Genomic DNA, 27,938 nt, shown 5'->3' on the forward strand with positions numbered 1-27,938 from the left:
GGAGGAGTACTGTCCCTGACCTGGGGGATTGGCCTGCAGCGGTTGCCTTGCTGCTGAAGGAGAGGAGAAAGATTGCTGATAAACTTTGCTTCAACTTGTGCTGTTTAAGATCTCGAAGGGCTTGTACTTGAGCTTGCCCCCTGAACGAAGTCCCAGGACCAGTGGACTTCACCCCCTTGAGAGCCGCTGTTCTCACCGTGAAGCTGACGCAGAGAGAAGTGTGCGCCTCCCAAATCGGTGCGTACACTGGCAAGCCTGTGCCCTGCTGTCCGGCCCAAACAACACGACTAAGGCCCCTTACGAGCCGTAGCTCGCAACGTGAAGGAAGGACTTCGTGACGCCCTTTGTTGCCCCCTCTCCGCATCGTACTGCTCAGCGTGCCCCCCCCTACCCCTGTTGTGGGCAGGTTGCGGCGCGTAGAGTGGTTGGTACGTGGCTCCCCACCGGAGCGTACTGCCTGCTTCGCACCGCGCTGAGAGAAAAGGCGCCGCTTTCAAGGCTCGTACGCCGCAACGAAGAGCTAGCGCACCGTACTTTCGCACCGTCCCCTTGAGCATCGTGACTGAGGCCCCTTACGAGCCGTAGTTCGCACCGCAAGAGGAGGACATTGCACCGTACAACGCCCTGGGATTCCTCGTATTCTCAAAGAGTGCCTCGCTATCCATCCTGGTCCGGCCCTTGCACTACTGAATAAATCTATTACATCAGGTATAGTCCCCTTAGCTTTTAAATAAGCGACAGTAGTCCCTCTCCTGAAAAAGCTGGGAGCAGATTCCGCGATTCTTCCGAACTACCGTCCCATATCTTTACTACCTTTTCTAGCTAAAGTTTTGGAGGGATATATAGCTAAATGTTTATCCAACTTCCTGGGGTTGTCTAAATATCTGGACTCTCATCAGGCCGGCTTCCGTCCCGCACATTCCACCGAAGCCGTGATCCTGTCTGCCATGGATAACTTACGCGAGTTTGCTGATAAAGGTTGTCCCCGAGCCTTGGTCTTGTTGGACCTGTCCACGGCTTTCGACACAGTCGACCATAGTATTTTGGTCGACCGTGTAAGGAGGGCCGGAGTTCTAGGAACCGCGGCACGCTGGATCTCCTCTTTTCTGGAGGATCTCACTCAAGCGGTGCGCCTGGGCCAGTTTTCATCTAACCAAAATACTACCACCTGCGGGGTGCCTCAGGGCTCGGCCCTTTCTCCTCATTTATTTAACATCTACATGGCTCCCCTGATAAAATCACTCAAAGAAAGAAATGTGCTGGTCTTTAACTATGCTGATGATCTACAACTCCTTCTTAGGATCGACAGTTCCAATAATTCCATTATGTAATTTCAGGACACTGTTATTTATCCAAACCTGGATGGATTTTAACCATCTTAAATTGAATCCAGAAAAAACGGAAATAGTGCTTACTGGCGACAGCCTTAAACACTGGGGCCCTCACTATTGGCCTCCTGCACTTGGTCCGCCTCCCACCCCTTCTAGCTCTGCTAAGACGCTAGGGGTACTCCTGGATAGTGAGCTATCTCTGAAAACCCAGGTTGGAGCGGTGGTGTCCAAGTGTTTTTACCAACTGCGTAAAATTAGGAAAATTCACAGTTTTCTTACCCACGATGCCTTGATCCAAGCCATGATTTTTACGGTATTATCTCATTTAGACTATTCTAATTCGGTCTATTTAGGAATGCCCCACTATCTGTTTAGGCGACTTCAGTTGGTTCAAAACCAGGGAGCTCGATTGATTTACCATCAACCTAAATGGCAATCTGCGTCCCCATTGATGAAAAAACTACACTGGCTTCCTGTATCACAGCGTTGTGTGTTTAAGACCGGCTGCCTTATTTTCAAGGCCTTGCATGGAACCAGTCCAGAGTTCATCAATAATCTTATATTCAAGTACTCTCCCACACGTTATTTGAGGTCCGCCCATCTGTCTCTTCTTACTATCCCGAACTTCAAGAGGGTACGCCTTGGAGGTCGCAGATTTGCCACTCTTGCCCCCAAATTGTGGAACTCCTTCCCTCTTGAAATTCGATCTTGTACTGATCTTCTGATGTTTAGGAAACTCCTGAAAACCTGGTTGTTCACTCAGGGTTAGCCGTTGCCTCTCTGTCAATCTGGTCGCTAGCTCCATGAAGCCAATCGGCGTACGTGCGCTTTATAAATTCTCATTAACATTAACTTTAACATTAACGCATCGTCCGTGACGAACTTCCAAAGTTAAAGGTACTGTGTCCGCTTCGCACCGTATGGTGTACGCTCCGCATCGGAGCCCCTGTGTAGTGTGTGAGCCCCGCTCGTGAGCACCGCAGGTGTGCGCTTCGCCCCGGAGCATCGGGGGCATCTGTGAGCCCCGTTCGTAAGCAACGTAGGAGTACGCTTCGCCCGGAGTGTCTGCCAATGCTTGTGAGTCCCGCTCGTAAGCTTCTTTCCAGCCCTTACGAACCTTACGAAGAGCACGAAGCGCACAGAACTAGTGAAATACGCTTAAAACCAAGAACTGCTTATTACAAATTGTATTGTAGGCCAGTTTATCGTTATTGGGTCTTGTGCTAAGTCTACCTCTAGATAAAGTAATTATTTTTGATAAAGCCAGTGTGGAGTCCATTTGTGGGGGTATCATTGAATTACTGTGTGTGGTCACAAATGCTTAACCATCACGCCCTGAGATAAGCCTTGTCTGCTCGCGCCAAGCTACCGAGAGGGTGAGCAGGGGTTATTGTTGGAGTGTAACCCCTTACCCTGACTGAAAGAGAGGATCCCTGCTCGACACAAGTCCCTACCTGTGTCAACCAGAGATTCCCAATTCTAACAATCAGCATTCTGTTCTGTGCTGTGCTGCTGGTTTAGAAATGTCATGAAAAAAACGGATGTCAGTGTGAAAAATAAATAAATAAATAAATACCAGATAGTGTTACTGAAAATAAGTAACTTGTTCATTATGCGGAAAATGCTACAACCAAAGAATCACTTAATTCCGGTAGCCCTGGTTTGGGAGGGTCAAAGCAACACAAAAAGTACCTTCATTTAATCTCAACCACTGACAATTGCTTTGTTATGTTTTAGCTGTGTTTACCATTGCATATAACGATCAGCCATATGCATATCAGTCTTGAGCCACCTCACAAAGAGACAATTCAGCCTGACAGCTAGACCTTGTCCTCGTTGAATGAGAACATAAACAACCTCAAAAGTTTCACCATTGTCAGTGTGGCTCTGTTCCTGCACTCTTACAAGTCCCACACTCTGCATATCCATGACATCTATGGGAACTTGCACATCACAGTAGCATTTAGTAAGGCCTTGTCTGTATTTGCACATTGGACTAAAAACAATGGATTGGAATGCAGCCCAGAGTAATATCCACTGGTTGATATCAATTCAAGCATTCCAGCCATCACTTTTATCTTTTCCCCAGTGAAAGTTTCTGTATGTGATAGCTTGCCCAAATGCACAGTGTGTGAGAAATATTCATCATATTCAATGAGTAATTCAATCAAATCTTAAGTTCAGTACTTGAAATAATTTGGATCAAAGTATCTCTTAGGTAGCTTGGCAGAGTGTTTATATTCCATTCATAAAATAAGGCTCCGTCCATACAGTGTGAGTTTACCCATGCTGTGCCAGATCACAAGAAAGAATACAGATGAACAAGTTAATTACCTTCAGTGATCTTTCTGGTGGATACTCTATCTAACCGCAGATTCCTTACCTTTAGATTACCCCCAGGCGCCGAAGTGGATCCAGAAGTTCAAATAGCAGGGCTCTTGCGAGCCAATAGGTTTCGCTATGTGGCTCCGCTTTGACTTGGTTCTGCATGGAAGTGACGATAGAGCTGCATTTAAGTGCCATACATGCGCGTCATCATTTTCTTCCTTGACTCTAGGACATGGAGCACAACAGTAATCAGAGGAACCAGTGTGCAAATCTTTAGTTTGGGACCTTTTTAAATGGAAAAAGAGACCATTAGCAGAACGGGGAGGAGGAATGACAACAAGCTATCTACAGTAGAGGGTCCTTCAGAAAGGGCATTACTGAAGGTAAGTAATTCGTTCTTCTGAAGGATACTACTAAAATAGTTTCCTCACCTTTAGACAAGATATCCAAGCTGTACCTCCCAAGGTGATAAGGTTGGCTCAGATCAAAATGTCCTGCAGGACCCAATGGGCAAAGAGCCTTTCCCTTCAGACCAGGCTATCAATTTATTAGTCCTTTGTCAATATGTGCACCGATGCCCACAGAGCACCTTTGGCAGATATCAAGAGGAGGCATTCCGCATGCCATTGCAGTGGTAGCAGCCATGGCCCTGGTAAAAAGGGTCATCATTCCCTCTGGAGGCTACTTCTTGATCAGTGTGTAGCCAATCGTAATGCACAGGACAATCCAGCTTGAGTCCTTTTTTGCACTGCCTTGACTTGCTTTGACCCAGAGAGCCACCTCAAGAAGAAGGTGCCAACAAGAATGCTGCGAGTCTCCTGCTTTACTGACTAGTGCTGGGGCTGTTTGTTCCTCGATTAGATACAATGTCCTTGCCCCTTGTGCCTGGAATAGGAAGCATACTATTCCAGACAACAGACCTTGTTCTCCCAAACCATGTGTGCGAACCACGACTGAAACTCTACGAGTAACATCATTATTTACTGATTGTGCTAGAACTAGTATAGGACCTATGTGTGGCACACAGAGTGTGATGGGGCTACAAAATTCAATGACCATGTTACAGTTCTTTCTAATTGTTTTCACTGTGTATGAACTGCTTTAATTTTTATATTCTGTGATGTTACCATTCATATTGTGTGCACTAGATTAGGTATTTTAAAATAAATATTTTAAAATGTTTATTCCATTTCTAGTGAACCTAGTGTGTGCTATTTACAAATAAAAGCGGGTTTGAAGTTCCACTGTGTCTCTAAACTAGTTTTGTGGCACTGATTGTTGCCTGGAAAGACTTCCTATACAATATTGTCCAATCGTTTCTGTCTGGGTTGCATTCGAACTAGAGTTGTAATTCATACTTGTGAATTAAAGCAAGTCCTTGCACCAGGGGGTTAAAATCCAAACACTGTGACTCTGAAGTGGGGAGATGGTGCAGCGGGGGCAGAAAACTCCACTTCTCTAACAAAAATCTTTGATGGATTGTCCATCTCTGGGAGATCAGTCTGTCACTGTAAAACAGAACATCTGCCCTATTGAGTTAGTAGTTCCATTGTACATTTCTCCTGTTCGGAGCCCTCAGGGAAAGTCTGCTACCCCAAATAGGAAATCAAATGTTATGATCCTCCACAAGCTGAGATAAAAACTACCAGCTTATCATGTACACTTAGTTTTTGATTTTAGCTTCCTTTTTAAAAGCAAAAACATTGGTGAGTGAGCTTATTAAACATGGCGCCAACTCAACAAAATGTCTGTGTCTTTAGCTGAGCTAACTTGTCAGTAGATGTGTTGAAGAAAGAGATCTCTGTCTGCCTAAAAGGTAACTCTCAAGTATGGCTGGAGGGTCGTCAGCCAGCAGACTAGCAGACCATCTTCCTTACTCTGATTTGGACTCTAACTCTTCCTGAGCCTCTGGCAGATGGTCTTGGGTAGGCCACCGAGCCAGAGGGGCTTTGGGATCTGGAGGTTGCCACTGTGCAGAAAACAGAGAAGAAGGAGGGTAATTGGACTACATGCCTGGGCCACCACATATGGCCAGTAAGCCTCTAGGTTCAGCATAATGTTTGACCCGTCCTCAATCTGTAATGAGAGTTGGCCCCAAAGACTGGCATCCTGTCAAGTTTACTGCTAGGACTCTTATTTCCTAAGGCCCACAGCACTCCATGTTGGTGAGTGTACCCTCAGTTGTATGGGGAAGGGTTATTTTTCCTTTTAGCTAACCCACAGACCAGGACACTACTCCATTAATTTTGACAATGCTTCCATCCTGATCTAATTGATTAGTCAGGTTGCCATAATAATGTCTGATGGGATTTGGCTTGGCGTTTGCTTAGAGTAGCTCTCCTTTAACTAGAATCCCATAAGTAAGAAGTTATAACCTTCAAATCCCCTCTATCTTCAAACAGTCTAGAGAGAAGCTGTCAGGATCTGATGTAGATGAGACATGCAAATGATTCCCTCCTGGTATAGTGTACGTTCTTCTAGAGACCCCAACTAGAACTCATCTCCTCAAAATGGATGCCTTTATATTCAAGATGGATATAAGTCATGCCCAGGCAATGCCCATCCATGAATGTCACTGGTCCTCAAGCTGACCTGAGGCAGAGACTAGTAGGGGGGGGTGGCGTGGAATTCTCTTGTTCACCAAAACATAATGAAAGCACTACAAGAGACCACTACTGCTGTAATTTGGAGACTGTTAAAACATCTGTTAACCCCCTTGCTTATCTTCACCTTTGTTAATGAACCTATGAGAGTATGATGCACCTCATTTTTCATATCCATTTCTGATTGCAACATTCTAGGACAGAAACCAGCCAGAAGAAAGAGATCAGTATTTCCATGATGTACCTTTTGAGGCCTCCTTTGCCTCAGATTTACCTGAATTCCATACTATGGATAGTATGCCAGGACTTGATGGGTTTACCATGAAGGTGGATTCCCTTTACAAGGTCAGTATGGTGGAACTTTATATAAGTATTTTTCATTAATTATTTAGCTAATTTAGCACTGCAGCATCGTATGCGAACAGTATTCCTGTTGCCTGTAATGCATTATTTATTAAAGTTGCCTTTAAAAAGTAGTGAATTGCAAATCAGCTGCTATATTACTAAAAATGGCAGTTGCAAGTTGCTAATTGCACGTACCTATAATTAGTGCTGAGTATATATGTATATTATATTAATTGAAGAAACAGGCTGTCTTGTCACAGCAATAACCGTTGAAAGGTTGTTTCCCAAGGTGTTGAGACAATGAGAAAGTAACATTGTGATCTGCTACCTTTGATTAGCAACAGTCTTTTGCTATTAACATGCAGTCATCAAACACTGGCTAGAGACACATCCATCCAAGGATAGGACCTACAGCTGAAATTCCAACAATACTCATGGAACATACACTCCTCTCAAGATTAGTACTCTATTTAACCACCCCCCCTAGAAGACCATCAGGGTAACATTGTTCAGTTCAAAAACATTTATTTCAGCTCAACAGCCTTAAAAGGACATAAAATACAGTTGTGCATTAGATAAATAAACCCCACTGTAATAGTTAAAATACATAAAACATGGTAACCAAGATCGTTATAAATTCAACATACTTTGGTCGAGGCAACCTTACATGCAATGGTGAACAAGTTACTTACCTTCGGTAACGATATATCTGTAAGAAACATTAGTTAGTTAGATTCCTCACCTTAGAATATCCCCAGGCGTCGGGCTGGATCCGGAAAGATTTTTCGTCAGCAATACCCTTGTGTGTCGCTAGGCGTCGTCTGTGGCTCCGCGTCCGTTGTCGGTGTTGTGCGCCGGGATGACGCTGTCTGAGTACTTAGACGCCGCCCTCGTGCGCTGACGTCAGTTCTTGTACATAGCTTTCCGCGCCAGGAACGCAGAGCCATGCAAGAGACCGACACTGGTGCCAAAAAAGTCAGTCTAGGGCCCTGAAAGGAATTACCTCAACCCTAGATATCGGTTCGCAGAACGGGGAGGATGGGTGGGTCAGTGAGGAATCGAACTAACTAATGTTTCTTACAGATATATCGTTACCGAAGGTAAGTAACTTGTTCATCTGAAAGAAACACGTTAGTTAGATTCCTCACCTTAGAATAGATATCCCAGCAATACCAACCCCGGTGGTGGGTCTGCGAACCAAGATCACACCAGAAAGTCCTGGAGAATAGAACGGCCAAAGAAGCCGTCTCTCCGGACTTGGCTGTCTAGGCAATAATGTTTAGCAAACGTGTGCAGTGAGGCCCACGTTGCTGCCTGACAGATGTCCTGCAAGGGAACTCCCCGGCCCAGGGCAGTAGTCGCCACTGTGGCCCGAGTGAAATGGGCCCTCAGCCCTACAGGAGGTTCCTTTTTAGCCAAGGAGTAACAAGCTTTGATACACAAAACGACCCGCCGAGAGATGGTCGCTTGTGTACCGCCCGTCCCTTCTTAGCGCCCACGTAGCCAACAAAGAATTGGTCGTCCACCCGGAACTGCTTGGTGCGGTCCAAATAAAAGGACTGCGCCCATTTAGGGTCCAGACGGTGGAGCCTCTCTTCCTCTTTCGAAGGATGCGGAGGCGGAAAGAAGGTGGGCAACGTAACAGACTGCCCGATGTGAAAGGCAGTTACCACCTTAGGGAGAAAGGAAGGGTGAGTCCTGAGAACAACTTTGTCCGGATGGACAGAAAGAAAAGGAGGCTGAGAAGAGAGAGCCTGGAGCTCACTCACCCTTCTAGCAGAGATGATGGCAACCAGGAAAGCAGTCTTAAGCGTCAAGAGACGAAGGGGACAATTATGAAGTGGCTCAAAGGGAGCGCACATCAGAAACGTCAAGACCAGATTCAAATCCCACTGAGGCATTACGAAAGGGACATGAGGAAACATGTGAGTAATGCCCTTCAAGAAGCTAGAAACAACAGGGGATTTGAAAAGAGAAGGCTGATCAGGAAGCCGTAAGAAAGCAGAAATAGCAGAGAGATAACCTTTTAGGGTGCCCAGAGCAGAGCCCTGCTGGGCCAAAGAAAGAAGAAAGAGGAGAACCTCAGCAAGAGGGGCGGAAAGGGGATCCACAGCCTTTGCTGTGCACCATGCCACAAATTTGTTCCACCTGCAGGCATATACCGTGTTTGTGGAGGGACGCCTGGCTGCCAGAATCCCATCACAGACTTCAGGAGGCAAGTCAAATGGCCTCAACTGTCGCCGCTCAATCTCCACGCATGGAGGTGGAGACTGGACAGGTTCGGGTGGAGGACCGTCCCCTGCTGCTGCGACAGAAGGTCCTCCTGAAGAGGCAGTCGTATCGGGGGATCGATTGACAGACTGAGTAGCTCGGGATACCAGTACCTTCGTGCCCAATCCGGAGCCACTAAGATGACTTGGACCCGGTCACGCCTGATCTTCTTCAGCACTCGGCGCAGAAGTGGTATAGGCGGAAAGGCGTACAACAGACCGCAACTCCACTCGCGACGAAAGGCGTCCCTGAGCGAGTGCCGCATTGGAAACTCCCACGCGCAGAACTGCTGTCATTGCGCGTTCTCTTCAGTGGCGAATAGATCTAACTAAGGCTCTCCCCACTGCCAAAAGAGGCCTTGCACCACGTGCGAGTGTAGATGCCATTCGTGATCCATCATGCACCGGCGGCTGAGTTCGTCTGCTCTGGCGTTCAGAGAGCCCGCCAGATGTTGAACCACCAGGGTGATGCCCTGATGTTCCAGCCATGTCCAGAGGCGCAGAGCCTCCTGACAAAGGGTCCACGACCCCACCCCGCCCTGTTTGTTGCAGTACCACATGGCGATGGTGTTGTCCGTGAACACCTGCACTACACTTCCCCGGACAGAGGGAAGGAATGCCTTCAGTGCAAGTCGGATCGCCCACAGCTCCAGAAGGTTGATCTGGCTTCTGATCTCCGCCTCTCCCATGTGGCCCCCCCATCCCAGGAGGGACGCATCCGTCACCACTACGTACTCCGGTTGGGGTAGGGAGAGGGATCTGCCGCTGACCCAATCGCGGTCCGTGAGCCACCACTGCAACTGTCTTGCAGTGCCCTCCGAGATCAGGACGTGGTCGGACAGGTTGCCCCGATGCTGGGCCCACTGAAACTTCAGGTCCCACTGCAGAGCCCGCATTCGCCATCTGGCGTGATGCACCAACAGGATGCAGGAGGCCATCAGACCCAGAAGCCGCAGCACTAACCTGACCGAAACCCGGGATAGAGGCCGAAAGATGGGAATCAGAGCCTGAATATCCCGGACCCGCTGTTCCGGAGGATAGGCCCGGAATGGCGCCGAGTCCAGAACCGCTCCGATAAAGAGGAGCTTCTGGGAGGGACTCAGATGCGACTTCGGCACATTGATTTAGAACCCCAGCAAATGCAGGAGGTCGGCCGTAGTCTGGAGGTGGGAGATGACTGCTTGGGGCGAGCCCGCCTTCAACAACCAGTCGTCGAGATAAGGGAAGACTGGAACCCCCGATCTGCGCAGATGAGCTGCGACCACCTCCATCACTTTCGTGAACACCCGAGGGGCACTGGTGAGGCCGAAGGGGAGCACGGTAAACTGAAAATGCTCCTGGCCCACCGTGAAGCGCAGGTAACGCCGGTGGGCCGGCAGGACGGGGATGTGGAAATAAGCGTCCTGCAAGTCCAACGCTACCATCCAGTCTCCAGGGTGTAGGGCAGCCAGAACCTGAGCTAAGGTGAGCATCTTGAACTTCTCCTTGCGGAGGAAGGCGTTGACGACCCTGAGGTCCACGATAGGGCGTAGGCCCCCTTTGCCCTTCTTGGGAACCAGAAAGTAGTGAGAATAACAACCACGACCTACTTCTGGACCAGGAACGCACTTGATGGCTCCCTTGGCCAAGAGGGCCGTAACTTCCTCCTGTAGAAGTTTCAAGTGATCCCCCAACATGCGGTGGTACTGCGGTGGCACGGCTGGAGGGGTCGCCTCGAAGGGGAGGGAGTAGCCCCTTCGGACGATTTGCAGCACCCACCTGTCCGATGTGATGGAACACCAGTGGAGCAGGTGATGGCGAACTCTGCCTCCCACTGGCGTTGAATGGGCCTGAAAGCACGGACTAGGAGGGCTTTGAGGCGGATGCTGCCGGGGTAGATGTGGACTGACCGGCACGTTGTCCCCCTGTACCGCCTCGGCAGAATCCACGTCCGCTTGGAGGTTGAGTCTGCGGCCTGTGGCTAGGCGGACGTGAGGGGGTGCCCCTTCCTTGGCCACAAAAGGGGCGAAAAGCGGAAGATTGCGGGCGCGCGGCTGAGAGGCCCAAGGACTTGGCCGTAGCCTGGCAGTCCTTAAAGAGCACCAGCGCACTATCCGCCTTGTCGCCAACAAGGCGACTGCCATCGAAGGGCATGTCCATGAGGGTGCTCTGGACATCCTCCGAAAAACTCGTGGACCTCAGCCAGGCGTGGCGGCGGAGCGCCACTGTGGTCGACATCGCCCTACCCAGCGAGTCCGTAGTGTCTAGTCCACATCTGATAGCGTGCCGCGCTGCATCCCGCCCCTCGGCAAGAGCCTGGGCGAGCCGTGTCCGAGCCTCCTCCGGACACAGGGCAGCACATCCTCCACCGTATCCCACAGGGGGTGGGAGTAACGGTCCAAGAGACAAGCGGTGTTAACAGACCGCAGTCCCAAACTAAGGGAGGAGAACAGCTGCTTACAAAACTGCTCAAGTCTATTCCCGATCCAGGGGAGCGGACGGGAAGGAGGTCTGGGAAGTCGAGGCCTGGATAACCAGGTTCTCAGGCGTGGGGTGGAGGGACAGAAAGCTGGGGTCGCCCGGTGCAGGGCGGTGGCGCCGGGCTACGTTCCGGTCCACAGGAGGTACTGTGGAGGGCTTGGACCAGGTGCCCTGCAGAACGTCCAGTAGTGCTTCATTAAACTGCAGCAGAGGCTCCGAGGAGCTTTCTGTCGGTTGGAGCACCTCGGTGAGGAGGTTAGTCCTCACAGCCACAGCAGGCAGCTCTAGCCCAAGGGCACCACAGAAAAAGCAGCACCTTCCTCCGAAGCCACGGTCGGAGGAGAGATGAAGCCAGTGTCAGGGGAGATATCCAGACCACTGGCATCCCCCAACTCATCTGCCCAGTCCTGAGATAACTGGCCCTGCTGGACCAGAGGGTCCTCAGACCCCTCCCAGTCGTCGCCGTCATCCGATTCCTAGTATACAGCTGGAATGATCGGAGCCGGGCAGAAGATGAAATTGCCACCCATCGGCATCGGACGCGGCACCGCTCCGACGCCGGGCCCGGACCGGGACTAAACCGGGGAACGGCATCGTCCGAAGGCGGTGCCGGAGGTGGTACCGGAGTCGGCGCCGGCGGAGGGGTCGTGAGGTCGACCGGCGCTGACAGGGATCCAGGCCTGGATCACACTGGGACCTGCGGCGTCGGAACCGGAGTCGGCGCCGGGGCCGCCGGCTCGCTAGGCCCCACAGTCGAACCCGCGGGGCCCGAAGGCGTCGATGGCTTAGCCAGGCCCCTCATGGCCGAGAGGAAGGCACTGATCTCCGCCGGAGTCGCGTTGGTCCCAGGGACTGCCGGGTATGGGGACGTACGCAACTCCTGCGTCTCCGACGGAGCCGCGCAGGTGGCACCACCCGAACCCTCAGCCGAGTCGCATGACCGGCGAGGGGAGTCCGAAGAGCGATGTCGCCTCTTGGGCTTCTTACTGTGCTTCGACTTACCCGAAGACTTTGTACCAGACGAGTGGTGGTGGTGACTGCGACTCCGCGACCAGTCCCTCGACCTCCTCCTCCTCCTCGACCGGGACCGTGAACGGCGCGGAGCTGACTGCTGGAACTCCAGTAGCTTGCGGGACCGCTCCCGCCTAGCCTTCAAAGTCAGGGCCCGGCAGTCGAGTCATGAATCGTGGTCTGCCCCAAGGCAGTAGAGGCACCGACGGTGGTGGTCCGTAACCGACATTAGTCGGTGACAGGAGTCACAGGGTTTGAAACCAGCCATCCTACCGGCACCAGAGTCGAGTCGACAGAGTAGACCAAAAGAGTCAAAAAAGTTTAGTCAAAAAATGACTAAAAGGGTATGCTCTTCCCGGATCGGCGCTGTCTGGCGCGGAAAAAAGAAGAACTGACGTCAGCGCGTGAGGGCGGCATCTAAGTAGTCTGACGACGTCATCCCGGTGCACGATGCCGACGACGGACGCGGAGCCGCAGACGACGCCTAGCGACGCGCAAGGGTATTGCTGACAAACACTTTCCGGATCCAGCCTGGGGATATTCTAAGGTGAGGTTTCTTTCAGATTGTCGTTTATAATTAAAAGTATAAATACACGTAATCATATTGGGATTAAAAAGGGATAGCGGGCAATGCCAATCTAATGTTAAAACTCCTGGGGCCAAGCAGTGAATGTGTATGCATGGGTGTTAGGGTTATTCATCACATATCAACACAACAACGCTGAATAGCTGCTCAGGGGCGGCACATATTTTTAGCCTAACTCTCCACATGGCCAATAAATAGCGGGAAAGTGCAAAAATCAGTGGCTTGCTGGGATCTGTTCTTAATATCCTTAGTGCGACTTTGTGCTCTCTGGCCCCCAAATTCTGACATAGCGGAAGTGTCCAGCAAAGTCTACTGTTCATATAGGCCGGGCAAAATAACATAACGTGCTCTACAGTTTCCTTGGAGGCACCACCAATCTTCAATCCTGGAAATATTTGCCCTTAGTAGTAAACGAATGGAGGGATAGGGTCCCATAGTGAAAAAGCAAGTACAGGCGCCTAGATAGGAGAGGCTCTATCTCATCCAGAAAGTCCTGTCTGGGGAAAGAATCCTTCACCACTAGGAAAGCATTGGTCAAGGGGCCTTGGCTTGCCTTGGTGTGCAGTAAAGAATCTTTGTACTGCCAGTAGGCTGTTTTAATGTTGGACTCTGAGATCTCTACAGCCTCACCCGGGTGCACTCCACAGAGTTGTCGTCCCAATCTCTCCCAGAGTAGCTTTCACATACTGATCTAGGCTTAATTACGAGATTCCGTAAGACAGGAAGTGGATGTCGCCTTATTGCTAGAGCGGTCGACCTCAAAGCTGGGAAACTGGGTTCGAGTTTTGGCAACGACGCTCAACATCCTGTGATTCTGGGCAAATCACTTAACCTCCCCATGCCTACCAAAAATGAATGTGACCGTCTGTAATGAAACTGGTGCTCGTGTTCCGCTCTGTTACCTGATAACTTCAAAACACCACAAAAGAAAGTGGGTATTTCTTCTAATCCTTTCCGATTGGAATGGAGCCAGATCCTCCTCCAATAAAGAATAGGGCATAGTCCAGTTTTGTCCAATAGGACTTCCAACCGAAAATCAAGTCTAAGGGGGAGTAGGGGGGTACTTATGGAGTATGCCTACTAGCTGGCGCATGAATGGACCACTGTGTCTAGTGAGAATACATCCAAATGTCCCCATAAGGCCTAAGGCTTGATGTTTGTAAACCTGTAGAACGGGCTGGGCAGGTCGGAGTTGTGAGCTGTATGACATCTTAATTATGCCTCCCAATACTTGTTTGGAATATCAATTTTGTAATAATAGGGCAGATCAATGTCCGCAGCCCACCCAAGCCGCAAAGGCCTCCAAAGGTGGCTATCAACTCAATGATCACCACCCACTCTTCTCCACAGTGATGCCTTAGGTGCTTCCCACACAACCAAGCCAAAGTAGATGGAAAAAGGCCCACTCCAATTGTGCGCTTCTAGTACTTCATATGGGGCCTGCCCCCAGTTCAGTAGTCAAATATAGTCCAGGTGTGGTGGGGTAGAAGATAAAGTGGGCATTGTAAAGCCAACTAGAGAATTGCCAGGCTGCAGTGGAAATAAAATGGTAACAGTACCTTAACACAGGGAGAGTCCTATTATATCCAACTGATGAACCGAGGGGGTGGCCCTTGTGCGCCCCGTGCCACAGGATCGAAAATGCGCTTAAAAGAGCTTGGACACAGGCGTTAGTGATGATGCAGGGCTCCTCCTTGCCCCAAAGTGTCATGGGATAGGTATTTAACGATGAAGCAGAGCTCCTAGCCACACAAGTATCTTCCTGCTCCTATGTTGTGAGTTTGGTGGTCTGTAAGAGAGGAGGTGGTCGTGAGCATCCAGACATAATCTTCCACAGTAAGTAAACTGCGTTGACCTTTGTACATCCCCTCCACCCTGCCAATCCCAGCTTACTATAGCACATGTTGCTGGGTGTTATCAAAATTCAGGCAGGTCTAGATGAAGTTAAATCGCACATCATCACAGGACCCAATCAATTCCTTGATCTATGGTATGGATTCAGGAAAGGCCCGATGTGAAGGGGGTGACAGGGTGACTGCCACACTGTGACCCAAGACAGACTAAGAGCAACACTCTGGTCATTCATGCAAGGCACCAAAAAAATGTTTCTCAGATACACCTCACTGCAATACAATGTCCTTCTATACATGTACTCCCTGAAAGTTGTATTGAGGAACATGTACAATAATGCACTTATAGTGCCTTATGCCGGTAATGAAGTGATCTACAAAAGTAATTAAAATTGCTTCTGATCCTATAAGGTCCCTTGGCTAAGAGCTACAGAGTGAGAAGCATTTGAGGCGGGATGTTAGGCACACTCCCTTAATTGTTGAGCGAGTCCTACTGCAGCAACCCTCCCTGCTTCTCTTCAGACCCATCTATTTACTTTCCCTATCCTGAATAATGGCCAAGGTGCATGTGTTTTTGTTTTTATTATTTACTGCAGTTCTGGGTAATGACAATTAACATTCTATAACCACAAATAGCTAGGATTGTAATGATTACATCAATGGAAAATACTTTTTATGACCTTTGTCTTGATAATGCCATCACAAGAAATCACATTCCTGTGTTTTTTGGGAACGATCTCAAAGACATGTATCATGTGGCTTCTGACTTTGTGCACTATCACCAGTCTTAACCTGTGGTGTGCAGTGATCTCAGTTTGTAACGCCAGAAACGCTTGCAAAGCTGGTTTGAACTAATTCTCTTAGAATGGTCCTTATTACGAGTTAAGGGCTAAATTGCTATACCTTTGCAAACGTGCTTGCACAGGGATCGGAATTACGAGTTGTGTGATAATTAACACATACTAGCATTTTTCAAGGGCGACTGATGTTAATGGGCCCTTCCACCATGAGTGAAGAAGAAAGAAGAGAATTTAAAAAAAGCCAAGCAGCTGAAAAGAAATTACTATGTGCTGGCTGTGCTCTCTTTCTTTTAATTGGGGCAGCTGTGAAAAGTTGAAGACATCTTACTATGCATGTGCCTGCCAGGCGAGGTCTTCTTCGAACTGCATGCACAAGTTGCAGCAGTGACATCATGACAGAGGATGTGCCGAGTTACAATGCCATGAATAAGGTTGCTTTTTGGACGCTTTACACAATAGCCCTGAGAGGAGTTCAGAGAACTTCATTCATTTTAATGGCAGGGGGCGGGGCAGGTTGATGGAGAGAACAAATTAACAGTCAGCATGAGAGGGGGCGGGCTGTAGGAGGGGTTCTGCTGACTGCTCTTTTCATTCCTCTTGTGTTGTATGCTATCTGACAGAGACATCTAGCCGCAGATTACTTACCTGTGAACTTCACAGGCGTCCAACTGGATCTGGAAGATTTTTCTTGAGCAGTTCCCCTGTGCGCAGGTAGGTTGCTTCGGTAGACTTGTGTCTAGAAAGAGCTCGAGATTCAAGTTGTGCGGTGCCTGTCACCCCACCATGTCGGTCATGGATCCCCACCTCGTGTGTCTTTGGTGCCTTGAAGTCCGAAGGCGTGCTTAGACTGCCGGGCCTTGCTGCCGAAAGATTTGAGGGCACGGTCCCTAAAGCTGCTTGTGCCCTGGCATTGGGAACCTAGGAGTTCTCTTCGGAGGTCTCGATTGAGAGGAAGGTCCAAGCACCGCTTCAGCGACTCCAACTCTTTGTCCTCCCACTCCAAGGGGTCAAGTAAGAAACACCACAAGAAGTCGAAGCGTCCGTCACCTGATGCAACGGAGGAGTCTTGGCGTACAAGGCCTTGTTCCGTGGATCGAGTGCTGGGATTGGCTCAGCATTTCCCTCCCTTTCCATGGACGGGAGTGACCCCTGCCCAAATTAAGGAATTTTATGACGCCATGTGCACCATTTTTGGGGTACTTGACTCCGCTGGCGCATCTTCAGGTTCTGCAGACCCCGCAGAAGGAGACTATGGAGGAGGTATGTGTTCCCCTCTTAACCTGGCTACGGAGGAGGGCGCTTCCTTTGTCATGGTGATGCATAGGGCTGTGGAGGTCTTGGACCTTCAGCTTCTTACTGTGGAGGTCAAGACCAATGTCTTGACTGAACAATTGCAGCCTGGCTTCTCCACCTCGGAACCCTTACTGCCTTTCAATGAGGCCTTAACAGACATTCTTCTGGGGACCTGGTCCAAACCCAGCAAAGGGGCTCATGTGAATAGAATGATCACCCGCCTCCACTGCCCTGCTTCGGGTGACCCAGCCTTCCTCTCATTGCATCCAATTCCAGAGAGCTTCGTGATCAAGGCCTCCACCTCCAGTGACGTATCCCCTTCTGCACCCCCGGATAGGGAATTAAAGAGGCTGGATAGATTTGGAAAGAATGTTTTTCTTCCACAAGTCTAGCACTGCGGTAAGTAAACACCACATGCCTATTGGGTCGATAGTCCCATTCCCTTTCTGAAACGATTGCGCGAGTCCTGCCACAAGTATCAGAGGCCCGGGCTATCCTTTCCCAAGCTGCTGCTTGTGAGAAGTTGGCCTGATGTATGATGTCACTAGTTCTAGTGTACACCTTATATCAGTCCAAATACCCTTATGGTGATTGGTTGTAAAGTCAACCTTATAGACCAGCTATCCTAGTGGTAGCATGGACAAGAGCAGTCTTAGGCTAAACTCTGAATGGCATGTGAAGCCAGCTGTGATACCATATATAATCCCTTGAATACCAAATGAAAGGACACCACAACAGATATATATATAAAATAAAGTGTATTTATTCTAGTCAAACCCTCAGCACTCTTTATGAGATTAGAGGTAAGTACAACACAGTCTTATTTAAGCATACGTTAAGTCACACAGGTAAGTAATACAGTTAGGCCCTAGGGGCCACGCAAACCATATACTAAGTAAGTGGTATAAGGACCACTGTCACGGAAATAGGATAGGCCTAGGCCTAGGGAATCGCTGGGGCTACACTATACTACCAAAGGTTAGGAAGTGGGAGGCCCACGGGATTCGTGTGCAGAGTGAAAACACTCACGTGTAATGCGTAAAAGTCAATAGCAATAGTACAGTTTAGAAATAAACAGTTTTAGGACACTTCTGGTATAGCTAGAAAGTCGAGACTCGGAAACTAGACCCTAGGATAGTTACTACCCTTGTGAGCACCGAAGTACCCAAGTTACCTAGCCCACGGGCTGCGGGTGCATAGGTGTGAACTTGCGTCGGGTTTCTTCGTGGACTTCTATGGATGCCTGAAGGAAAGTTGCTGACAGGCAGTCAGTGAAGAGTGTCCGGTGGATCCCAAGGCTGGGATCAAGAAGAGAGGAGACCTGCAAGCAGAAGGGACAGAGTCAAGGTCACTAGCCAGTGACCACGTGGAACCAGGAAGGAACCAGGCGATGTCGTGAAGATTGCAGGTGAAGGTGAAGCTTGTCGCTGCAGCCAGGAGGACCAGGAAGCGTCGAGGACGACCAGGAGGCGAGCTGTCCCACGAAGGCTCTTGCTGTCGGCGGCGTCGAAGTTGGACTAGGACTCACCAAGCCTTGGCAAGCGGAACCCACGCAGAACGGAGGACTTGCTTCTGGTGCAGACCAGGAAGGTCTGGGATGCTTCTCTTTTTCAAAGGAGCAGGAGCCAGTCTGGAGGAGCCAAACCAGCGATGAAGATTTCAGGGTGCGTCGTCACAAAGGCCACTAGCCAGCGGGCAAGCAACCGGACAGATGCGGCAAGCAGGAAAATGCTGAAGGGCCCCACGCAGAACTCGTGGAGTGTGGGGGGCTGATCTTCGGTGCAGATGGTGCTTGGGGTTGGGGCTTCTCAATCCCCGGTGCACAACTTCGAGGGTGCCTCAGAAGCTGCTCTTGAAGATACTAGCCACTTTTCCCAGGTAGCCGGTCCCACGTCGCTAGTCGCCTCCACGGATCTCAGCTCTGCTGTGGATGTGGATCAGGGTCGGAGAAGTCTGGAAGTCAAGGCTCTGGTCGGGCTCTGCAGTCGGTTCCTCGTAGAACTTGGGCAAAGCAAAGGGTAGTCTCTTGATGGTGCCTGTTTGCACAGGGTAGCCACTCCTGGCCACAAGGGAGATTCTTCAGTCTTCTTCTTTCGTCGAATGTCGAAGGTCCAGAGTTTCTGTTCAAGTTTGCAGGTTCAGGATAATCTAAAGTCTTGAGGCCCAACTCCCACTCTTATACTAATCTGGGGGGCTGGGATACCTGCTAGGTCACGCCTTATGGGTGGGACCTGGGAGGGGGTGGTTACACCCACTTCCCTTTGTCCAGTTTCGCGCCAGAGCTGGGGCTGGAGTGCCCCAGCGCCGGTTTGAACTGGACTATGCAAGGAACACCTTGTGTGCCCCAGGCATGTCTCATTCCTTTCAGCCCACCCTGCCCCAATACACTAAAGGCTGTCTGGGGAGGTGCTAGCACCTCCCCAAGCAGGAAACCTATTGTCCAGGCCTCCCTGGCTGGGATCACTCCCAGCAGCCGGAGGTCAGACTTGTGTCTGTGGCAGCAGCATCCATTTTGTGATGCTGAGGCTTTGGTTAGAGTTAAACAGCAAAGTAGGATTTTAACATGTCTCTCCCTCTAGAAGGGGGGAATAATATCCTCATCACCAGAAATGGTATGGGGGTATTATTCCAAAGTGTTAGACACCTTACACGACATGTTTTGATAAAGCCAACCATAGTTACCATAACCGTTTAAGATTATAAGGCACTTTAAGAGTATATGGTAGGCTATATCATAGAACAGCTATAAGGACATGGTTCCGAAAGCTGCAGACAGGCTCAGCTCATGCTAGAGCACCATCTCACATGTTACCAAGCACTCTGCCTCCAGGATTGTTAAGGCCTGCCATAGGAGTGACTGATAGGTACACATGTGTCTATATATAAGGGTAGATATAGGCATACTATATCTAAGCAAGGGGTGATTACACGACCTTGCCCCAGCTGAGTGATCAGCCAGTTGTGTCTGATTGGAAGGCCAGACCAGGGGTGGCATAATACATGCTGCAGCCCCTGGGAGGCCTAGGGTACACCTATGCCCTGGGTACCTAGGGTACACTGTACAGGGTCCAATAAGGTGATCCTTACCAATTGGTTATGTACCTAGGGTACATGGAGTCCATTTTAAAGAGAGAGCAGACAGCCTGAGACCCTGAATGGCAGGATCTCAGGCCAACTAAGTCGAAAAACCAGCTAGACACTAGGCAAAAAGTTGGGGGTAACCATAGTCAGATATCCACCTTCCTACACTGCTGACGGGAGAAACCGACAAAGTTTACAATTCACTGCAGCCTCAACACAATAGACTCGCTAGGTAGAGCGAATTCCTCGACGGTGGCCGGTAGGCGCCACGCCTAGCTAAGAACGTCTGGCTTCTCTGGGGATGTCCAAGCCAACCTGATGGACATGCCCTTTGATGGGTCACGTCTCTTCGGAGATAGGGCTGACGCGGCGGTTGAGCGCTTTAAGGATTTGTGGGCCAAGTCCTTGGGCCTCTCTATGTCATTCCAGGCCTGTGTCTACCTTTTGCTCCTTTCGTGGCTATGGAAGGAGTTTCCAGCCGTGCGAGCCCTATCCTAGCCAGAGGTCCGCGCAAGTTATGCAACCTCTGCACGCCGTGGGTGTGGCTCCCCCTGATAGCATGGGTCGAGCAACCAAAGATCGGGTCAGCCCACAAACCTCCCTCCCCTCCTCTGCCTCCAAACCTTCCTAGTCCAATCCTCCAGGATCAGGGGCGTCCAGTTGGTGGAAGGATACACCATCACCTCCACCACTAGCGGGATATCACCTATACAGGTGGGTTCTCCAGGTACTCTGAAGGGGCTACTCCCTCCCTCCCTCCATACAAGTAGCTGACAAGCTGACAGAGGATCAACTTATTTGACTTCGAAAGGAAGTCTCAACTCTCTTGGCCAAGGGAGCCATAGAGAGGGTTCTGGTGCCAGAAGTAGGCTGTGGTTGCTATTCCGCTACTTTCTGGTACCCAAAAAGGACAGAGGTCTTCGCCCTGTCCTCGACCTCAAAGCTCTCAAGTACTTCCTCAATAAAAGAGAAGTTCAAGATGCTCACTCTGACTCGGGTTCTGTCTGCCCTAGACCCAGGAGACTGGATGGTAGTGCTGGACTTTCAGGAGGCTTAATTCCATATCCCCGTCCTGCGTGCCCATTGTCGCTACCTACGGTTTATGGTGGGTCGCGAACATTTTCAATTTGCTGTTCTCACCTTCGGCCTCACCAGCGCCTCTTGGGTGTTCACCAAGGTGATGGTGATGATCGCAGCCTCATCTGCAGAGATCAGGGGTTCCAGTCTACCCCTATCTCGATGTCTGGCTCTTCAAGGTGGGCTCGCCTCAAAAGGTCGTCTCCCACCTCCAGACTACAGTGAACCTCCTGCATTTGCTGGGATTCACTATCAATGTGCCAAAGTCCCACCTGACTCTTTACCAGGTTCTCCCTTTTATCGGAGTTGTTCTGGACACGGTGCAGTTTTGGGCATATCCTCACGAACAGTGAGTCCAGGACATTCAGGCTATGATACCTATGTGTTCGAGGCATATGAGCTGCAAATCACACACTAGGATAGTAGATCGCCATCTGGTGTTGGGCTCGGATGCTTGCACGTTGTTGTCTTTGGAAGAAGTCTTTGTGGTCACGAGATAGGTGACTCCTCCCTTGGACGATAGTGCGCATGGGCATCAACTCCATCGTTAGATTGTTTTTTTCCGCCATTGGGTTCGGATGCAACTTTTCCGCTCCGGTTGGAAATCTCAATTCCAAGCTTCTCGAAGCGTAAAATTTCCACAAAAACTATCGAAGCACCTTCATCTTCGACATCGATTTCATCGGCTCGATTCCGGACGTCGACGCGGGCCGCTGGGCGTATCCACGCCGTAAGGCCTACGGCTCATGGAAAGGACGCCTTTCAAAAAATGCCCTCAGTGTGGAGCAAAATTTCCACACAGTGACCATCACAAAGTCTGCAACCTGTGCCTATCACCTGAACACGACGAGTCCAACTGTCCAGCCTGTGCATCCTTTCGATCCAAAAAGACCATTCGAGATCGAAGGGCTCGAAGACACATCATGGCACAGAGACCAGCTCCGGAACCAGAGGACATCTTTGATGAAGGCCCCGATGTCCCAGAAGAAGATTCCGAGGATCTCCAAATCATCTCCGAAGCAGAGGACTCAGACGACCCCATCACTCCTGGGCAACGTGTGAGTACTACTGCCCCTGCCCCAACCCCTCCAAAACCAAAGGCAGTGGTCAAGACTTCGCCTGTTGGCCCCAGTCGAGACCGAAAACATCCTTCAGAAGCCCTGGCTCTGAAGAAACAACACAAGCCTTCCGGTAGCTCAGGACCGAGCAAATCGCATGTCATTGTCCCACCGGCACCTTCGGCACCGAAGCCAAAAGACCACTCAGCACCGAAATAGGCTCCGACGCCTTCGGCCCCGAAAACGGCAAGGCCCATAGATAAACCGACACCGAAGGTTCCCAAGCCTAAAGATCCAGCTTCGGCTCCGAAACCATCATCGGCACCGAAACAAACGGCTAAGGACTCTGATGCACCTCCTAAAGCCAAAACCTACACGGATCAGCCAAAACCTACACGGATCAGCCAAAACCTCGCTCGGAACCAAAAACATCGGCACCAAAAACTGTTCCCGAGGAACAAGAACTTTTTCACCCAGATCCCATCGATCCAAGGCAGAAAAAGATTTATATTAACCCAAAGACTGAACATGTTACGGCTGTGCCATGTAAAAAACGGAAACTGGACACACCATCTGCTCCAGTTCCTGTACACAGGAAGGACTCTGCAACATCGCCCATGCCCCCTTCCTCTCCTATACTGCCTTCTAACCCACCTCCTCTGCCTACACCACCCTTACCTGTAATTTCTCCATCACATACACCACCTCCAGTTGATGATGATGATGACCTAGGGGGTGGGGGTGATCCTAATGACCCGTTCACGGATCCAGATACCTCACCACTTGACGATTGGGCATTCCCTCTCCCAACAGGCATGCCAGAACCGCAGCCATAACCCTCCAAACCATCTCCTCCAGATGATCACCTAGGGTTTGGCCAATTATTAAATAGAGCGGCACTTTACCACGGCGTTACAATGCCCTCCGACGCACCAGAGGAAGACTTCCTCTCAGATACTTTTGAACAATCCCAAAAGTCAGTACAAATCCTACCTATGATCAAAGGAGTCATTAAGCACTCCCCGAGGTATTTAAAGACCCCGTCCGTGCCAGGGTTCTTAACCCTAGAATAGAAAAGAAATATAGGCCTGCCACCTGAAGATCCTAGTTACATCAAAGGACAGTTGCCTTTGGATTCTTTGGTCATTTCCAATGCTAGTAAACGCGTCAACTCCCAAACCACAGGAGATACACCACCCCCGACAAAGAATCCAAACTGCTAGAAGCCTCTGGCAAAAGAGTAGCAGCACAAGCCGCTAATCATTGGAGTATTGCCAACACCCAAGCACTACTAGCACGATATGACAGTGCACACTACGACCAGTTAGAGAATCTCTTACAACATCTGCCTGAACAGTATAAAACCCAGGCAAATGACCTTATCCAGGAGGGAAAGCTTATTTCAAACGCGTCAATTAAATGTGCGCTTGACGCCGCCGACACCGCCTCTAGAGCAATTAACACCAGTGTGCTCCTTAGACAACATGCCTGGCTACGCATTTCAGGCTTTAAGCCAGAGGTACAAACTACCATACTTAGTCAGCCGTTCAACCAGGAACAGCTATTTGGACCAGCAGTAGACACTGCCCTTGAAAAAATGAAAAAGGACACCGAGACTGCTAAGTCCATGGGAGCATTACAGTCTCCACAAGCACGTGACTCCTTTCGGCGCTCCTTCTACAGAGGAGCCTCCAAAAATATGGGCGCAGACACCTCATCTACATTCAAAGCCACTACACAAACATCCCCCAGTAGATGATATTTTAGAGGCGGATACAGAGGAAACAACAACAAGGGACGAGGTCGAGGTAATAACACTCGCACCTCCCCTGCCACAAAACAGTGACTTTCCTCTGCTCCCCCCACACCATTCCACTCTAGTCGGGGGCAGACTAACACAGTTCCTACCTGTCTGGAACTCCATCACAACAGACAAGTGGGTAAGACAAATTATCCAGTATGGTTACTGCCTGGAACTCACAACTACCACCCCACATATGCCACCCAAACAGCGTTCAATGTCACCAGACCATCTTACGCTCCTCAAACAAGAGGTTCTCTCATTGCTCCAAAAACACGCAATAGAGTCAGTTCCCTTAGAACATCAAGGGACAGGAGTATACTCACTCTACTTCCTAATCCTCAAAAAGGACGGGACTCTAAGACCAATACTCGACCTCAGACCCCTAAATCTGTATATACACTCAGATCATTTCCATATGATCACTCTTCAACAAGTGCTCCCACTGCTGCAACATGGCGATTTCCTTGCAACAATAGATCTCAAGGACGCCTACTTCCACATTCCCATACATCCTGCTCACAGGAAGTATCTAAGGTTTGTGGTGGACGGACAACACTACCAGTTCAGTCATTCCATTCGGGGTAACAACCGCGCCCAGAGTATTCACAAAATGTCTGGCAGTAGTAGCAGCACATCTCAGAAGACAACAAATTCATGTCTTCCCATATCTAGACGACTGGCTAATAAAAGCCAAGTCATTCAACAAATGTGTTCTACACACTCACCAAACCATCCAAATCTTACACAACTTGGCGTTCACAATCAACTATCCCAAATCTCATCTTCAACCCTCTCATATACACCAGTATCTAGGAGCCACCATAAACACCTCCACAGCCCTAGCATATCCCAGCCCAGCCAGGATAGCCAATATACAAGCTCTTATCACAAAATTTCTAATCCAACACTCTCTTCCAGCAAGAGTGTTCATGCAACTCATAGGCATGATGGTGTCATGCATCTTCATTGTGCCTTATGCAAGACTTCAAATGCGTCCCTTACAAGAATGTCTAGCACGTCAGTGGAACCAGGCTCACGGACAACTCACAGATCTGGTGTTGGTGGACAGCCGCACATATCGCTCTCTACAATGGTGGAACATAACAAACTTGTCCAAAGGGCGGCCGTTCCTAGAACCTCTTCCACAGATAGTGCTGACAACAGACGCATCACTCACAGGATGGGGAGCTCATCTCCTCGGACACACCACTCAGGGCAAATGGACCACTCAACAGAAAGTGCTCCATATCAATTACCTGGAACTGCTAGCAATATTCCTAGCACTAAAATCATTCCAACTACATGTACAGAACAAAACTGTCCTCATCCGGACGGACAACATGACAGCCATGTATTACATACAAAAACAAGGAGGCACACATTCTATGCAGCTGTAACAGCTTGCACAGAACATTTGGAGATGGGCCAGTCCTCAGAACATATACCTACTTGCAGAACACCTTCCAGGGGTTCACAATCAAATTGCCGATCTGTGAAGTCGACAAACACAACAGATCCACGAATGGGAACTACATCCCCAAGTCCTACTGCCCTTTTTCAAACAATGGGGCCAACCAGACATAGATCTGTTCGCCACACACGAAAACGCAAAATGCCCAACCTTCGCCGCCAGGTTTCCCCACCCGGAGTCAAAGGGCAATGCGATATGGATGAACTGGTCAGGCAGATTTGCGTACGCTTTTCCGCCTCTCCCACTCATTCCATTAGTGGTACACAAGATCAGACAGCAGTCTCTCAAACTGATCCTAGTAGCTCCCACATGGGTACGCCAGCCGTGGTTCACAACACTACTGGAACTCTCTCTAGTTCCACACCAAAAACTGCATCTCTCCCCGTCCTTAATAACCCGGAACCATGGAGAGATCAGACATCTATATACAGGTCAACTGAATCTGGCAATCGGTCTCCTGAAGTCCTAGAGGTCTGTTACCTTAACCTGCCACCAGACTGCATGAACATTATAAAAGAAGCCAGAAGACCTACAACTAGAGCTTGCTATGCTGCAAAATGGAAAAGATTTGCCATTTACTGCACTAACATTGATATACACCCACTGGATGCATCCATCGAGAACATCATTTGCTACTTACTACACTTGCAAAGATGTAATTTAGCATACTCATCCATTCGTCTCCACCTAGCAGCATTAGCAGCCTACTTACAAAATCGCCAACACTTGTCACTCTTTAGAGTCCCTGTGATCAAAGCCTTCATGGAAGGACTTAAAAGAATTATTCCTCCCAGATTACCACCCTCTCCAGTGTGGTATCTAAACATTGTTCTTACTAGGCTCATGGGACCCCCATTTGAACCTCTGCATAAATGCGAACTACAGTTCCTCACATGGAAAGTAGCTCTCCTTATCGCTATTACATCCCTCAGAAGGGTAAGTGAAATCCAGGCTTTAACCATACAAGAACCATTCTTACAATTACACCGTAACAAAGTGGTTCTTAGGACAAATCCGAAATTCCTTTCAAAAGTCATATCTCCTTTTCATCTTAACCAATCAGTAGAGTTACCAGTGTTCTTCCCAAACCCAGACTCGGTAGCTGAAAGAGCTCTTCATACTTTAGATGTTAAAAGAGCCCTTCTTTACTACATTGATAGAAACAAATCATTCCGCAAAACAAAACAATTGTTTGTAGCTTTCTCTCCACCACATAAGGGCAACCCCATTTCCAAATCTGGGATAGCTAGGTGGATAGTTAAATGTATCCAAATATGCTACCACAAAGCTAAACGCACACTAACAGTTCCCCCTAGAGCGCATACCACACGCAAAATAGGGGCTTCCTTGGCATTCTTAGGGAACATTCCCTTAGAAGACATTTGTAAGGCAGCCACATAGTCTACAACACACACCTTCACTAAACACTATTGTGTTCACGTGCAAGCAAAGCAACAAGATTCTGTGGGCCAAGCTGTCCTTAAAACTTTATTTCAAACTGCTGCAACCGATACAGGTGACCACCGCTAGGGGAGATACTGCTATATAGTCTATCCTAGTGTTTGATCTGCAGCTCAAATGCCTCGAACGGAATATGCTACTTACCAGTATGCATCTGTTCTTGGCATGTAGAGCTGCAGATCCACACACGCCCACCCACCTCCCCGGGACCTGTATCTGTTCCAGCATTGTCTTACTTAGACATCACACATGGACCTCTCTCTCTCTTCTACAAACTCCATCATTTCCCATCATGGCGAAAAACAATCTAACAATGGAGTTGATGCCCATGCACACTATCGTCCAGGGGAGGAGTCACCTATCTCGTGACCACAAAGACTTCTTCCAAAGACGACAACGTGCAAGCATCCGAGCCCAACTCCAGATGGCAATCTACTATCCTAGTGTGTGGATCTGCAGCTCTACATGCCAAGAACAGATGCATACTGGTAAGTAGCATATTCCTTCAGCCTCTATCCTGGATTTCGATGAAACTGACTCTGAGGCTGCTGGGCCTCATGGCCTCCTGCATCCTGCTAGTAACTCATTCTAGATGGCACATTCAGGCTCTGCAGTAGTACCAGTGTGCACAGCATCGAAGAAATCTCACCGATCTGGTCCAAATCTCAGTAAAAACTGCACGAGATCTGCAGTGGTGGCTAGCGAACCGCGAATGGATTACAGGTAGACCCCTCTCCCTTCCCCAACCAGATCTCACAGTAGTGACAGATGCGTCACTCCTAGAATGGGCTGGCCATCGTGGAGATCAGAGAACTCTGGTCTCCAGCGGTCAACCTGTTGGAACTTCGTGCGATTCGACTGGCACCGAAAGCCTTCTTACCATCTATCAAGGGAAGGCTGTTTAAAGTGATCCCAGACAACACCACCGCCATATGGTACTGCAACAAACTGGGCGGAATGGAGTCATGGACAATCTGTCAGGAGGACCTGCGCCTCTGGAATTGGCTGGAACAACAGGGCATACACCTGGTGGTTCAACACCTAGCTAGTTCCGTGAATGCCAGGGTGGGCAAACTCAGCCGTCGGTGCCTAATGGATCATGATTGGCG

General features: G+C 49.5%; 1 protein-coding gene across 2 annotated transcripts in view; it reads left to right on the forward strand.

The window, feature by feature from the left end:
- Positions 1 to 27,938, forward strand: part of FRAS1 (Fraser extracellular matrix complex subunit 1) — a 1,553,355-nt gene that overhangs the window by 1,456,331 nt on the left and 69,086 nt on the right. For both annotated transcript variants that reach the window (XM_085640947.1, XM_085640945.1), the window contains exon 26: positions 6,461 to 6,607. In XM_085640947.1, coding sequence (XP_085497073.1) covers positions 6,461 to 6,607 — 147 coding nt within the window. The remainder of the gene's footprint in view (positions 1 to 6,460; positions 6,608 to 27,938) is intronic.

The sequence above is a fragment of the Triturus cristatus genome, chromosome 2_2 (genome assembly GCF_964204655.1).
Source record: "Triturus cristatus chromosome 2_2, aTriCri1.1, whole genome shotgun sequence".
Taxonomy (NCBI): domain Eukaryota; kingdom Metazoa; phylum Chordata; class Amphibia; order Caudata; family Salamandridae; genus Triturus; species Triturus cristatus.